This window comes from Hemibagrus wyckioides, linkage group LG22, assembly GCF_019097595.1.
Source record: "Hemibagrus wyckioides isolate EC202008001 linkage group LG22, SWU_Hwy_1.0, whole genome shotgun sequence".
Taxonomy (NCBI): Eukaryota; Metazoa; Chordata; class Actinopteri; order Siluriformes; family Bagridae; genus Hemibagrus; species Hemibagrus wyckioides.
This window is the reverse complement of record NC_080731.1, coordinates 22,744,699-22,759,698: the sequence shown is the minus strand read 5'-3', so window position 1 is coordinate 22,759,698 and position 15,000 is coordinate 22,744,699. Positions and strand designations below refer to the sequence as shown.

Below are 15,000 nucleotides of genomic sequence, written 5' to 3'. Positions count from 1 at the left end.
TGAGGAACATCTCACCTCCTAAAGATCAGCAGAACTGAACCAGACTGAGGAACATCTCACCTCCTAAAGATCAGCAGAACTGAACCAGACTGAGGAACATCTCACCTCCTGTAGATCAGCAGAACTGAACCAGACTGAGGAACATCTCACCTCCTGAAGATCAGCAGAACTGAACCAGACTGAGGAACATCTCACCTCCTGAAGATCAGCAGAACTGAACCAGACTGAGGAACATCTCACCTCCTGAAGAGGAGCCTGAAGGCAGAAACCTCCTGAAACTACTGAAAGAAGCTGAGCTACAAACCTGGAAAAGCTCCACAGGAGAAGAAAGCAGCAGTTTGGTGATGTCATCTGTGTGGTGATTGTGTGTGACATCAGATTGTTGATGTCAGCACTTAGTGGAATGTGACGTGTTATTTACTGTAAAACTGTCCGCTCCAATACTTTTGCTCGCCGTGACCGTGTGTCTCGGACAGCAGGTTTAAGATGTTGAACACGTCTAGACGTAAATTTCAGGAAATAAAATTCCGATCCCCTGTTCGTCTCCCAGGGGAGGTGTTCCGGGGATGCCCCAATGGGAAGAGACCCCGGGGAAGACCCAGGACACGCTGGAGGGACTATGTCTCTCGGCTGACCTGGGAACGCCTTGGAATTCCTCCGGAATAGTTGGAGGAAGTGTCTAGGGAGAGGGAAGTCTGGGTATCCCTGCTTAGACTGCTGCCCCCGCGACCCGGCTACGGATAAGCGGGAGACGATGATGATGATGATGAAATTCTGATCCTTCATCTCATCTTCATCTTTTAATCTCAAACCCAATTATCTTCAGGGTAGAAAACACACAACAGACTGACCTCACAACTGTCCTCACAACTGACCTACCAGCAGTTTACTGGACCTCCACACACACACACACACACACACACAAGTAACAGCTCTGTAACTTACATAACGCGTGTGTGTGTGTGTGTGTATAGATGTGGTGGAGCTGCTACTGAACCAGCCCAACTGTGAGATTAATCAGCAGGTAAAGAATAATAATAATAATAATAATAAAAATAAAACATTAGTTATGTGTGTAATAAATGATTTTCTCATTAAACTTCTCATTAAACTCCTGTGTGTGTGTGTGTGTGTTCAGAATAAACTGGGAGACACAGCTCTGCATGCTGCTGCCTGGAAAGGATATTCAGACATCGTGGAGATGCTTTTAAACAGGAGTATGCCAACACACACACACACACACACACACACACACACACACACCATTCTGTAGCCTCTGTGTGTTGTGTAATGTATCTGAACGATCCTAAATCCCTTGTCTCTGTGTGTGTGTGTGTGTAGATGCCCGGACAGATGTGTTGAATAATGAGAAGAAGACGGCTCTGCAGATGGCCACTAACGCTCAGTGTGCATCTCTGCTGAAGAGGAAGCAGGGCAGCGGTGAGCCTCCACTCACACACACACACTCACACACACACACACACACACACACATGAAAACAAACACTACTAACACTTTAAACACTTACTACAACACACCCTAAATAATTGTGTGTGTGTGTGTGTGTGTTGCAGTGATTACGCGCACACACAGCAATGCTGAGGAGTATCTGGATGATGAAGATTCTGACTGATAGTAGAAAAGGAGGATTAACAACATTCCATCACCAAATATTGTGTGTGTGTGTGAGAGAGAGAGAGAGAGAGAGAGAGAGTGATCTTTTGCAGCACCTGAATTAAATTTAAATCCACAATAACGATGTTTCTGTACCAGTTTGTTGTGCTGCTTATGATGGACGTGTGTGTGTGTGTGTTTGTGTGTGTGTGTGGGATTCTTTTGTACTAAATGAAAGGTTTCTGTGTGTTATTTGAATTTCAAGGCTTTAATTCTCTGCTAATAAAACACTTTGGGTGTGTGTGAAGAGCTTCAGCTGGTCTCCTTAGAGTTCAGAGAGTAACAGGATTAGTGTCCATGCGAATCCATCATCTCAGCCATGTCTGAGCCGTGTGAGCCGTGTGTGCAGGAGTCTGGAACCATTACACTATCCCAGCCGTGTATGACCGAGTGTGTGTGCACGGGTCTGGAACCATTACACTATCCCAGCTGTGTATGACCGAGTGTGTGTGCACGGGTTTGGAACCATTACACTATCCCAGCCGTGTATGACCGAGTGTGTGTGCACGGGTCTGGAACCATTACACTATCCCAGCTGTGTATGACTGAGTGTGTGTGCACGGGTTTGGAACCATTACACTATCCCAGCCGTGTATGACCGAGTGTGTGTGCACGGGTCTGGAACCATTACACCGCATTTTACATCCTCTAAAAAAGTTCTGAAGTTTTTAGTCGCTCCAGAGAAGCAACTTGTCCAGGGTTTTAGTCCAGATCTCTGTGTTTTAATTAGCTGTTAAAGCAGTGGTCACTGTCACAGAGCCGTTACAGCAGTGGTGACTGTCACAAAGCTGTTGAAGCAGTGGTCACTGTCACAAAGCCGTTAAAGCAGTGGTCACTGTCCCAGAGCCATTGAAGCAGTGGTCACTGTCAAAGAGCCGTTACAGCAATGGTCACTGTCACAGAGCTGTTACAACAGTGAACACTGTCACAGAGCCATTGAAGCAGTGGTCACTGTCACAGAGCCATTGAAGCAGTGGTCACTGTCAAAGAGCCGTTACAGCAATGGTCACTGTCACAGAGCTGTTACAACAGTGAACACTGTCACAGAGCCATTGAAGCAGTGGTCACTGTCACAGAGCCGTTACAGCAGTGGTCACTGTCACAGAGCCATTGAAGCAGTGGTCACTGTCACAGAGCCGTTACAGCAGTGGTCACTGTCACAGAGCCATTGAAGCAGTGGTCACTGTCACAGAGCCGTTACAGCAGTGGTCACTGTCACAGAGCTGTTACAACAGTGAACACTGTCACAGAGCCATTGAAGCAGTGGTCACTGTCACAGAGCTGTTAAAGCAGTGGTCACTGTCACAGAGCCATTGCAGCAGTGGTCACTCTCACAGAGCTGTTAAAGCAGTGGTCACTGTCACAGAGCAGGATCCCTGAAGAGCGAGTGTGAGGTGTCATGAGGAGGAAACCGAGAGAGGAACCGGACTCAGGAGGAACTCTTCCTCTTCTGGACACCAGATTATGTGATTATGAGTCATTACTCTTTCACAACATTTACTACAGAGTCACGCAGCACTGAGTGTGTTAAAGAGGTGATGGTCATGTGACCTACCAGCGCTCATGTAGGTCCACATCCCCAATACACACACACACACACACACACACACCTCGTTTTAATCCAATGATAATCTGATCTGAATATTCAGTGCCCTCAGTAATTGAGGACCTTGGTCAGGGCATGGCATTAAATTTGTTTGTGTGGTTATTTTGACCACAAAACATTATTTTCAGATCATGTAGCATTTTATCCTCAGATGGACACACATGGTCACTGTGGCTACTCCACTAATCTTTTCAGGTTTCACCTGGTGAGTGAGTGTGTATTAAACAACAGTAATAACTCTAACCCTGGACTCAGGAGGAGGAAGAGTGACGTTAATCCTTTGTCTCAGAGCTCACTTTACACACACACACACACACACACACACACACACAGGCAGCTTTTTCATGTGCAATACCGACTTTAGCCACCAGGGGGAAGCAGAACACAATAAAACCACTCCGAAGAGTTCTGAGCAGATTTCTCCAAACACTCAGCACTGATCCTGATACAGGAAGTCGAGTAAAGCCAAGCTTTCTGCAGCAAAGTCATGTGTAAATCAGAGAGATGACTTCCCAGCCGACAAGCTTCAGTCTTTTGGCCTTCTGACTCTTCTGAATTCGTTCTCCTTGTCATTCAACAGCTGCCTTCCCACACACAAGGGAGGAAACATCCTGGTCTTCACCTGTCCTTCCCCAGCTACAGACATGACTGCTACCCCACTTCATATCTCAGTTCATTACTTGGTATACTTCACTATCATTCTCCCTGTCCTACCTCAACGTAACTCCCAGCATCCCTCTCTTGTCTGCTGGAACCTTCAATCTATCTCTCCTTCCTCTGTAGCTTCCTGCACTCTTTCATCTCTTCCTGACTACGACTCCTTTTTCTCCTTACTCCTAGACTCAGCTACAGACACTATTCTCTCCTCTCTTTCATCAACTATGGACCTTCTCTGCCCCTTGTCCACTAAACGCAGGAAGACTTCTTGTCCTGCTCCTTGGCTGTCAGATCCTTGGCTTTGCAACAACTGGAGAGAACTACGAACAGCAGAGAGGAAGTGGAAGAAATCTCGACTGGACGCAGATCTCATCTTTTATCGTATGCTTCTGTCCAGAATCTCTTCGGACGTGACTTCTGCCAAGACTTCCTTCTATAAGGAAAAGCTCAAAGCTTCTGCACAAGATCCCCAAAAGCTCCACAACATCTTCTCTGCACTACTCAACCCTCCAACCCCTCCTGCTCCATCCTCCCTGACCGCCCAAGATTTTGCCACTTTTTATACAGATAAGATTGAGAATATCTGCCAGACCTTCATGCCTGCCCCAACTTCATCTACATTACACAGCCAGGACTCCTTTTTTATCAAAGGATCTCTCAACCATAGCAGCAGAAGAGGCTTTGCAAATTATCCAGTCCTGCAATCCTACCACCTGCCCACTATACTCCAGACCATCTCACCTGACCTCCTGCCCTTCATCACCACAGTCATCAATGGATCCATAACATCTGGTCAGGTACCAACTGCCTTTAAGAAAGCAAGGGTTATCCCCATACTGAATAAACCTGCTCTGGATTCCTCAGACATCAGTAACTACAGACCGGTATCACTTCTTTCCTTTCTTTCAAAAATTCTCGAACGCATTGTTTATTATTAGCAGTCTGACCATCTCCTGCGGAATAACCTCCATGATCCCAACCTGTCTGGCTTCAAAGCAGCACATTCCACAGAGACTGCCCTTTTGGTGGCCACTGAGAAACTACATGCTGCTAGATCAGTCAAGCTTCATCGGTCCTCATCCTTCTCCACCTTTCTGCAGCATTTAACCACAGTTAACCACAAGACTCCCTTATCCACCCTTAGGAGTCTTGGAATTTGTGGAACAGAATAGGAATGGTTTTCTTCCTACCTGGATGGTTGCTCATATCAGGTAACATGGAAGGGATTGACATCTGCTCCACACAGACTCTCCACTGGTGTACCACAAGGCTCAGTACTTGGTCCTCTCCTTTTTCCCCTATACACTCACTCTCTTGGCAAAGTTATATCCTCACATGGGTTCTCTGACAACTGCTATGCTGATGACACCCAACTTATCTTCTCCTTCCCTCCCTCAGATACCACAGCTTCTGCTCGGATCTCAGCGTGTCTGGTGGACATTTCATCTTGGATGACAGCTCATCAGCTGAAACTCAATCCCAGCAAAACTAAATTGCTAGTCATCCCAGGTGACCAACTGAACAACTCCATGATCTCCCCTTCAGCCACTGCTCACAACCTCGGGGTAACCATGAACCACCAACTGTCCTTTTCCTCCCATGTTGCTAATGTGACACTCATGATGGTTTCTTCTGAACAACATCAGAAGAATTTGACCATTCCTATCCATACAGGCTACTCAAGTGCTTGTTCAGTCTCCGGTTATTTTGAGACTGGACTACTGCACCTCTTTACTGGTCTTCCTCTGAATGCAATTTGCCCACTCTGAATGATCCAAAATGCAGCTGCATGGCTTGTATTCAACCTGCCTAAGTTCTCCCACACCACCCCACTGCTGCGTTCCCTCCATTGGCTTCCGGTAGCTGCATCAGATTCAAAGCACTGATGCTTACCTACAAAGCCAAGACTGGACCAGCACCATCTTACCTCAAAGATCTTATTACTCCTCACACTGCACCTCGCTCCCTCAGATTCATTAGCACTGCCCGACTGGTCCCACGATCTCTCAGGGTAAAAGGTAGGTATTCATCTAGACTCTTCTCTGTTCTGGCACAGAAGTGGTGGAATGAAATTTCCCTAGATGTCCGAACAGCCGAGTCACTGACCATCTTCAAATGATGTCTGAAGACCTACCTCTTCCTGAAGCACTTAAACTAGTTCTTATCTATACCTGTTTTTATGTATTGTTATATGTTTAATAAAAACACACACACCAACTTACTTTTAGGCTAATGGTATCCTGAGTCTGTAATCTATTGAACCAGTGTTAATGTATTCAGTAGGTGCGTTTACATGGACACTTGTAATCCGATGGTAACAGGACTAGAAGCACAATCAGATTAAAAAAGTGTCATGTAAACACGTCAATCGGATGGAATTTGCCACATCTGATTAAAATTTCAATCGGATGGTAAGGGGTGGTTTAAACCATTTTTAGTCCGATCGAGAGGACGTGTAAACACTTAATCGGATGGAATATGTTCCTGGAAAGTTCTGCGCATGTGCAATGGCGCAAGAATGACGTATGACATACGGATGTTGTCGTAGGTACAATGGCGGGCACTAAGCAAAACTGGTCTGTGGTCAGCGGGAATCGTGGACTGTGCACATGTCAAAAGATCTAATCTGATTCTAATCATGTGTCATGTAAACGCGCATAACAATCTGATTACTTTATACCACGTTCATGTAAATGCTGCGATTGGATTCGTCAATCTGATTGAATTCAGTCCGATCTGATTAAAAAGTGTCTATGTAAACACACCTATTGATAGAGACTTAAAGCATTTTTGAGATAAGAGCGTCTTACAATTACCAGATATGTAAATGTAAATGGGTATGGTGGGGGGTGCGGGGTGAAAGAGAATGAGAGAGAAAGAAAGATAGAAAGATATGATAGAAGAAAGATATGGAGGAAAGAGAACGACAGAGAGAGAGAGAGAGAGAGAGAGAGAGAGAGAGATAGAGATTCAATACCCCTTCAGCCAATTTATCTGAATGATTGAGTGTTTTGCATGAGAAATTAATGAGAAAGATGGAGGACACGCAAACACGTTTATTGCATCATCACAGAAAAAGAAACAGAAAAACATCCATGAAATATGTGACTTAGCAAAAAACAAACAACAACAAATAAAAAACAATTTAACACACACCAGGCTAAATGCTAACTTTCGGGAGTACAGTGTGGCTAGTCATGCTAGCATGAGGGGAACTGCTACCATGCTAATCTCACATTTTGTATGTAATGCTAACAGCAACACATCTAATTCTGTAAGATACAGTTTTATTCAGAGCAGTGTAGATAGCAGCTAAACACCATGCTAGCTATTTAGCTCAGCTGTTGCTCATGTGAGTAACGCTGCATCTGACTAAAGCTCTTAACTCCAATTCCCAAGTTCCATAAAGCAGAGAAAGATCTCCATCAGCGTGAAGTTGCTGTGTGTGATGATCCCACAGCTCACATGATGTGTTTCCTTCACATCCACACAGACACTTCATAGGCTTAAACTTCTCACACTGAGAGGAAACCTTACGGCTCTGTGAGAGAGACAATGCAGAAACTCCTGACCATTAAAGCTGGCTAGTTTACTGCTAACTGCTAACAAAACACATGCTTTCATAAAGCCTCCAGGATTTCTCCTCACTGAACACGCCGAGCTCCACAAACACCACTTAATACAGATTTACACACACACATGCATGAACACACACACACACACACACACACTAGACGAGACTGAGCACGTTGAGGGTTTGAGCAGAAACTCCATGGTGCCAGTCTCTCAGTTTATGATACTGAGGACCAACTTTAATCTTCTTCATCTCTCTGTTCATCACAAAAAGAGGGAAAGAGAGAGAGAGAGAGAGAGAGAGAGAGAGGAGAAAGAGAAAGAGAAAGAGAGGAGAGAGAGAGAGAGAGAAAGAGAGATAGAGAGGAGAAAGAGAGCGAGACAGAGAGAGAGGAGAGAGAGAGAAACAAGAAATATGAAAGGACATACAACCCAAACAAGAACTGACCAATAAGTATGTAGAGACTAGGAAGGGGCTTATCACTGTCTGTAGGAATGAGGGAGGGGCTTATCACTGTCTGTAGGAATGAGGGAGGGGCTTATCACTGTCTGTAGGAATGAGGGAGGGGCTTATCACTGTCTGTAGGAATGAGGGAGGGGCTTATCACTGTATGTAGGAATGGGGGAAGGGCTTATCACTGTATGTAGGAATGGGGGAGGGGCTTATCACTGTATGTAGAAATGAGGGAGGGGCTTATCACTGTATGTAGGAATGGGGGAGGGGCTTATCACTATATGTAGGAATGGAGGAGGGACTTATCACTTACTTCACTGCACTCTTCTTTGAGACCACTTCCTCTGGCAGAGCTGTAGGGAAACACACCTGATTTAGAAACACTCTTCTAAAGCCCTCGCCCTTCAAACACACACACACACACACACACCCTCAGTGCCGGTGATCTGGGCGAGGATATGGAATGAACGTGACTGGGATGTCCCTGTTCTGGGTCTCCAGTCCTCCGTGTCCTCCATGATGCGTTTCCTGCTCGCATCAGCGTGAGATGCCTCGTGGTAGAACCCGATATCTGTCTGTATAATGGGCTTACGGATCACCCTACACACACACACACACACACACACACACAGAGTAAGTAAGAGTGTGTGTTACACTCACACACACAAGTAAGAGTGAAAAGAAGGTGCAGGAGTTCAGGTGATTCTGTAATGACTGGAACTTTCTAGAACATCGTGTTTCCTACACGGGACTCACGAGCACTGAGCATGTGGAAAAATCTTGTGAAGACTGAAAGCGCTGTTTAGTGTTAGCGCAGTTCCACCAGTTACTGTTCAACTCTACACCAGGACCGACTGTGGGCGGAGCTTTCTGGGCTCAGTGCTGGGATTGGTCAGTTTGGTGATTAGTGAGCAATTAGTGAAGTGTGCATGACTCGAGGTGTGTGAAGGTGCTTACCTGTTTACTGGAGGCTTAGGGACTGTAACACTCGTGCTTCAAGACACACACACACACACACACACACACACACACAGTTAACACAATTGCTGTATTGATAATATATACTAACACACACACACACACACACACATCATACTAACATTGATGTTACTGTAGTTGTCTGTGGAGTAGAAAGAAGAGAAACACAGTTAAGATCATCATCATCACCATCATCATCACCTTCATCATCATCACCATCATCATCACCATCATCATCATCACCATCATCATCATCACCTTCATCACCATCATCACCATCATCATCACCATCACCACATGCTACTTTACATCAGTCGTCATGTGTTTACTGTTGTATGTAAATGAATTAAAGGTCCTCAGTGAGATGGGGTGAGGGTGATGTGTAATCAGAGACCCATTTCTCTTGCCCAGTAATGTGCCTGTGAAGAACTACTGCTTAACGTCTGCTCTCTCTCTCTCTCTCTCTCTCTCTCTCTCACACACACACACACACACACACACACACACACACACACACACACACACACACACACACACACACGTACACACACACACACACACACACACACAAAAACACAGCACAGATAGTTTTACCCTGTTCTAAATATAAGTTATATAACACTTACTTGGTTTTACTATCCTTGTGAGGACCTTCTGTTCCCAAACTAATGAATGAAGCTATCTGATGCTAAACTAACGTGACTGTAACTAGCATAACTAAAAGGAAAACTTGTTAAAACAAAAACTGAAGGTTTGTTGTGATGACCAGCCAAATGTCCCCACGAGGTCAAAAGTGTCAAATAATGCTATCTCCGTAGGAACATTTGGTCTCCACCAAGATATAAAAAGATGTCCACACACACGTCCACCATGCTGTGTCACCGTACCTTCTGTGCTGCAGCAGGTTTGGGAACACTGGCTGCTCTGAAAACACACAAAACATGATGGACACAGTCAGAGCGGTCAATACTCAGACTAAGCAGGACCTGAGGAGTGATACAGAGGGGTCTTCATTTCATACATCACATGTCAGAGAGTAACAGATACTGCAGCACGCACACACACACGCACACACGCACACACACGCACACACACACACACACACGCACACACACACACAGGGTTCGAATGCCGCTGACAGTGAGAAATCTGTTCTAATAATAAAAAATTGTAATGAATCTGTCAGGTTTATTTACTTATCATTATTAAATATCAGATCAACAGACTGCAGGAGGAGCTTCACCACCCACTGCTGAGATCTCCAGCACTCCAAAACCTCCACCTGAGCACAACTCTATCCATTACTCAACCTCAGAAAACCGCCAACTGACCACACCTTCATCCACTGCTCAACCTGACCACACCTCCATCCACAGCTGAACATCAGAGAACCTCCATCTGACCACACCTCCATCCACAGCTGAACATCAGAAAATATCCACCTGACCACTTCTCATCCTGACCTAATCATCTGACCACACCTTCATCCACAGCTCAACCTGACCACACTTCCATCCACTGCTCAACCTCAGAAAACCTCCACCTGACCACAGCAGAACCTCGGAAAACCTCCACCTGACCACTGCTCAATCTGACCATTGCTGAACCAGACCACAGCTGGACCTGACCACTGCTGTAACTGACCACAGCTGAACCTGATCACATGTTCTCCTATTCATCTGATCACACCTCTATATTATCACTCCATCACCTGATCACACCTCCATCCACTTGACCACAGCTGAACCTGACCATTGCTGAACCTAATCACTCCATCATCTGACCACACCTCCATCTTATCACTCCATCACCTGGCCACACCTCCATCTTATCACTCCATCATCTGACCACATCTACATCTTATCAGTCCATCACCTAAACGCACTTTCACCTATCTTATCACTCCATCACCTGACCACACTTCCATCTCATTACTCCATCACCTACCACACCTCCATCTCATCACTCCATCACTTGACCACACCTCCATCTCAACACTCCATCACCTGACCACACCTCCATCTCATCACTCCATCACCTGATCACACCTCCATCTCATCACTCCATCACCTGACCACACCTCCACTCCTCCACTGAATCCTCTGCACTGCCCATCCCTACACCTACAGATGTCTCCACATGTCCAAGCCCTGAATCTGAGAACATCACTGCTCTTTTCTTTATCTGAGGTCATTACTGCTCCAGGTCCTGACCGGGTCTCAGGGATGGAGATGTTTCTTCTCTGCTCTGGACATTAGTATTTATGATTATTGTGTAATAACTTTTCCTTCAGTTGTGTACAGATCCAGTAAAAATGCTGATCCTTTTAGTCCTGTCATTATTCCAGTATAAATCCTGGAACCGGGGAGAAGAAGATGCTTGAGAAGATGGCTATCAAATGTTTATTTACACCAGCTGTGTATGAAACACAACAACAACAACAACAACAATAATAATATATATTTATATATATTACACCGATCAGCCATAACATTATGACCATTATTCACCAGGTGAGGTGAATAAGACTGATGATCTCCTCATCATGGCACCTGTTAGTGGGTGGGATATATTAGGCAGCAAGTCAACATTTTGTCTTCAAAGTTGATGTTAGAAGCAGGAAAAATGGACAAGCGTAAGGATTTGAGTGAGTTTGACCAAAAGGGCCAAATTGTGATGGCTAGACCACTGGATCAGAGCAGCTCTTGTGGGGTGTTCCCACAAAAGGGCTCCAAGGAAGGAACAGTGGTGAACCGGTGACAGGGTCATGGACGGTCAAGGCTCATTGATGCACTATGGGATGAAGGTGAGCCGGCGGAGGCAGTGTCCTGCTTTGGTCAGTGTTCTGCTGGGAAATCTTGGGTCCTGCATCCATGTGGATGTTCCTTTGACACGTACCACCTTCCTAAGCATTGTTCCAGACCATGTACACCCTTTCATGGAAACGGTATTCCCTGATGGCTGTGGTCTCTTTCAGCAGGATAATGCTCCGTGACACAAAGCAGAAATGGTTCAGGAATGGTTTGATGACCACAACAACCAGTTTGAGGTGTTGACTCCGCCTCCAAATTCCCCAGATCTCAGTCCAATCCAGCATGTTCTGGACAAACAAGTCCCATCCATGGAGGTCAGACCTCGCAACTTACAGGACTTAAAGGATCTGCTGCTAACATCTTGGTGCCAGATCCCACAGCACACCTTCAGGGATCTAGTGGAGTCCATGCCTGGACTGGTCAGGGCTGTTTTAGCAGTGAAAGGAGGACCAACACAATATTAGGCAGGTGGTCATAATGTTATTATGATTGGAAGAGGAACTCCCTGAATTGATTACTTCACTATAACTACAAACCCCGAAGTGTTAGGTGGGGAATAATTACAGGAAATAATTTTTTCTAGCGTGTGTGTGTGTACCTCTGCAGTGTGAGTTTCAGGTTGCCTTTACACTCCTTGATCTTGCTCTGAGCCTCCAGATGATTCAGTTCTTCTGTTTTCAGGTCCCCTATGGAGATGACAGCATCACCAACGGCAACACCTGCTTTACTCGCCTTACCATTGTCTGTCAGCTACACACACACACACACACACACACACACACACACACACACACAGCTGGAAAATCAGTCAGGGAGCTCTTTTCATCTGCTCTTGGCAAAATGGCATCATGAGAATTACAGGCATACCAGAGAGACCAGAAGAGTGTGTGATGTCAGAGTGTGTGTATTATCCTGTAACTGATACATTTACAGAGAGAGACAGACAGGCTGAGAGAGAAATACAAGGAGAGACAGACAGGCTAAGAGAGAAATACAAGGAGAGACAGACAGGTTAAAAGAGAAATACAAGGAGAGACAGACAGGCTAAGAGAGAAATACAAGGAGAGACAGACAGGTTAAGAGAGAAATACAAGGAGAGACAGACAGGTTAAGAGAGAAATACAAGGAGAGACAGACAGGTTAAAAGAGAAATACAAGGAGAGACAGACAGGCTAAGAGAGAAATACAAGGAGAGACAGACAGGTTAAGAGAGAAATACAAGGAGAGACAGACAGGTTAAAAGAGAAATACAAGGAGAGACAGACAGGCTAAGAGAGAAATACAAGGAGAGACAGACAGGTTAAAAGAGAAATACAAGGAGAGACAGACAGGCTAAGAGAGAAATACAAGGAGAGACAGACAGGTTAAGAGAGAAATACAAGGAGAGACAGACAGGTTAAAAGAGAAATACAAGGAGAGACAGACAGGCTAAGAGAGAAATACAAGGAGAGACAGACAGGTTAAAAGAGAAATACAAGGAGAGACAGACAGGCTAAGAGAGAAATACAAGGAGAGACAGACAGGTTAAAAGAGAAATACAAGGAGAGACAGACAGGCTAAGAGAGAAATACAAGGAGAGACAGACAGGTTAAAAGAGAAATACAAGGAGAGACAGACAGGCTAAGAGAGAAATACAAGGAGAGACAGACAGGTTAAAAGAGAAATACAAGGAGAGACAGACAGGCTAAGAGAGAAATACAAGGAGAGACAGACAGGTTAAAAGAGAAATACAAGGAGAGACAGACAGGCTAAGAGAGAAATACAAGGAGAGACAGACAGGTTAAAAGAGAAATACAAGGAGAGACAGACAGGCTAAGAGAGAAATACAAGGAGAGACAGACAGGTTAAAAGAGAAATACAAGGAGAGACAGACAGGCTAAGAGAGAAATACAAGGAGAGACAGACAGGTTAAAAGAGAAATACAAGGAGAGACAGACAGGCTAAGAGAGAAATACAAGGAGAGACAGACAGGCAGAGAGAGAAATACAAGGAGAGACAGACAGGCAGACAGAGAAATACAAGGAGAGACAGACAGGCTAAGAGAAAAATACAAGGAGAGACAGACAGGCAGAGAGAGAAATACAAGGAGAGACAGACAAAGGACAGAGGAAGAAAAATGACAACAGTCAAGAAAGAGTGTGTGTGTGTGTGTGTGTTTTTGTATGTGTGTGTGTGTGTGTTTGTGTGTGTTTGTGTGTGTGTGTGTTTGTGTGTGCGTGTTTGTGTATGTGTATGTGTGTGTGTTTGTGTTTGTGTGTGTTTGTGTGTGCGTGTTTGTGTATGTGTGTGTGTGTGTGTGTGTTTGTGTTTGTGTGTGTGTTTGTTTGTGTGTGTGTGTTTGTGTTTGTGTGTGTGTGTGTGTTTTTGTGTGTGTGTGTCTCACTCGTGAGATGGTGAGCGGCATGCTGAAGTCTTTTCCACCCTGTAGTCTGAAACCCCATGGTCCAGGAGCGGTTAACTCCACTGTGTAGAGATCACTCATAGTGCTGTTGAAAACACACACACACACACACACACTCAAATACACACAAACAAACTGACAAACATGCAGCGGTGTAAATATCCTAATAAAGCAGTAAAGTAGTGAAGGGTGTTTTACCTGAAGAGAGAGAGAGAGTGTGTGTGTTTCTGTGAGCTGATCCTCCACAAGACAGCTGAGGAACACAGAGGGGCTTTAATATACTTACATCACACAGCAGGATGGGAGGGGTGTGTGTGTGTGTGTGTGTGTGTGTGTGCTGGGGTTAGGCTTACACACTGATATTTTAGGAAGTGGAACGTGGTAAAACAGAAACACAAAACAAAGTGTTTGTTGTAAATTATCTGAAGTGAAATGAGGTAAAATAGCAACACATCTAATCATAAGGTGAAGGAAAAATGTGTGTGTGTGTGTGTGTGCGTGCGTGCGTGTGTGTGTGCGTGCGCATGTGTGTGTGCATGTGTGTGTGTGCATGTGTGTGTGCATGTGTGTGTGTGCATGTGTGTGTGCATGTGTGTGTGCGTGTGCATGTGTGTGCGTGTGCATGTGTGTGCGTGTGTGTGTGTGTGTGCATGTGTGTGTGTGCGTGTGTATATGTGTGTGTATATGTGTGTGCGTGTGTGTGTGCATGTGTGTGCGTGTGTGTGTATGTGCATGTGTGTGCGTGTGTGTGTATGTGCATGTGTGTGTGCAAGTGTGTGTGTGTATGTGTGTGTGTGTGTGTGCGTGTGTGTATGTGTGTGCATGTGTGTGCGTGTGTATGTGT

General features: G+C 45.2%; 3 protein-coding genes across 4 annotated transcripts in view; 1 reads left to right on the top strand and 2 right to left on the bottom strand.

The window, feature by feature from the left end:
* ostf1 (osteoclast stimulating factor 1) overlaps window positions 1-1,925 on the top strand; it is a 7,844-nt gene extending 5,919 nt beyond the window's left edge. The window contains exons 7-10 of the mRNA XM_058375519.1: window positions 975-1,024; window positions 1,139-1,217; window positions 1,342-1,440; window positions 1,575-1,925. Of these exons, the coding sequence (XP_058231502.1) occupies window positions 975-1,024; window positions 1,139-1,217; window positions 1,342-1,440; window positions 1,575-1,633 (287 nt within the window). The 3' untranslated portion in view covers window positions 1,634-1,925. The remainder of the gene's footprint in view (window positions 1-974; window positions 1,025-1,138; window positions 1,218-1,341; window positions 1,441-1,574) is intronic.
* Window positions 1,926-6,973: 5,048 nt separating this feature from the next.
* Window positions 6,974-14,486, bottom strand: pdlim5a (PDZ and LIM domain 5a). Its single transcript, XM_058375719.1, has 9 exons — window positions 14,355-14,486; window positions 14,139-14,241; window positions 12,354-12,505; window positions 9,830-9,866; window positions 9,065-9,084; window positions 8,922-8,957; window positions 8,395-8,564; window positions 8,278-8,317; window positions 6,974-7,767 (listed from the first exon to the last, which is right to left on the bottom strand). The coding sequence occupies exons 2-9, from the start codon at window positions 14,235-14,237 to the stop codon at window positions 7,668-7,670; spliced, it is 654 nt and encodes a 217-aa protein (XP_058231702.1). The 5' UTR covers window positions 14,238-14,241; window positions 14,355-14,486; the 3' UTR covers window positions 6,974-7,667.
* Window positions 14,487-14,696: 210 nt separating this feature from the next.
* LOC131343786 (pikachurin) overlaps window positions 14,697-15,000 on the bottom strand; it is a 51,482-nt gene continuing 51,178 nt past the window's right edge. For both annotated transcript variants that reach the window (XM_058375717.1, XM_058375718.1), the window contains one exon: window positions 14,697-15,000. This exon is cut by the window's right edge and continues 2,277 nt beyond it. The gene's annotated coding sequence lies outside the window, so the exon portion shown is untranslated.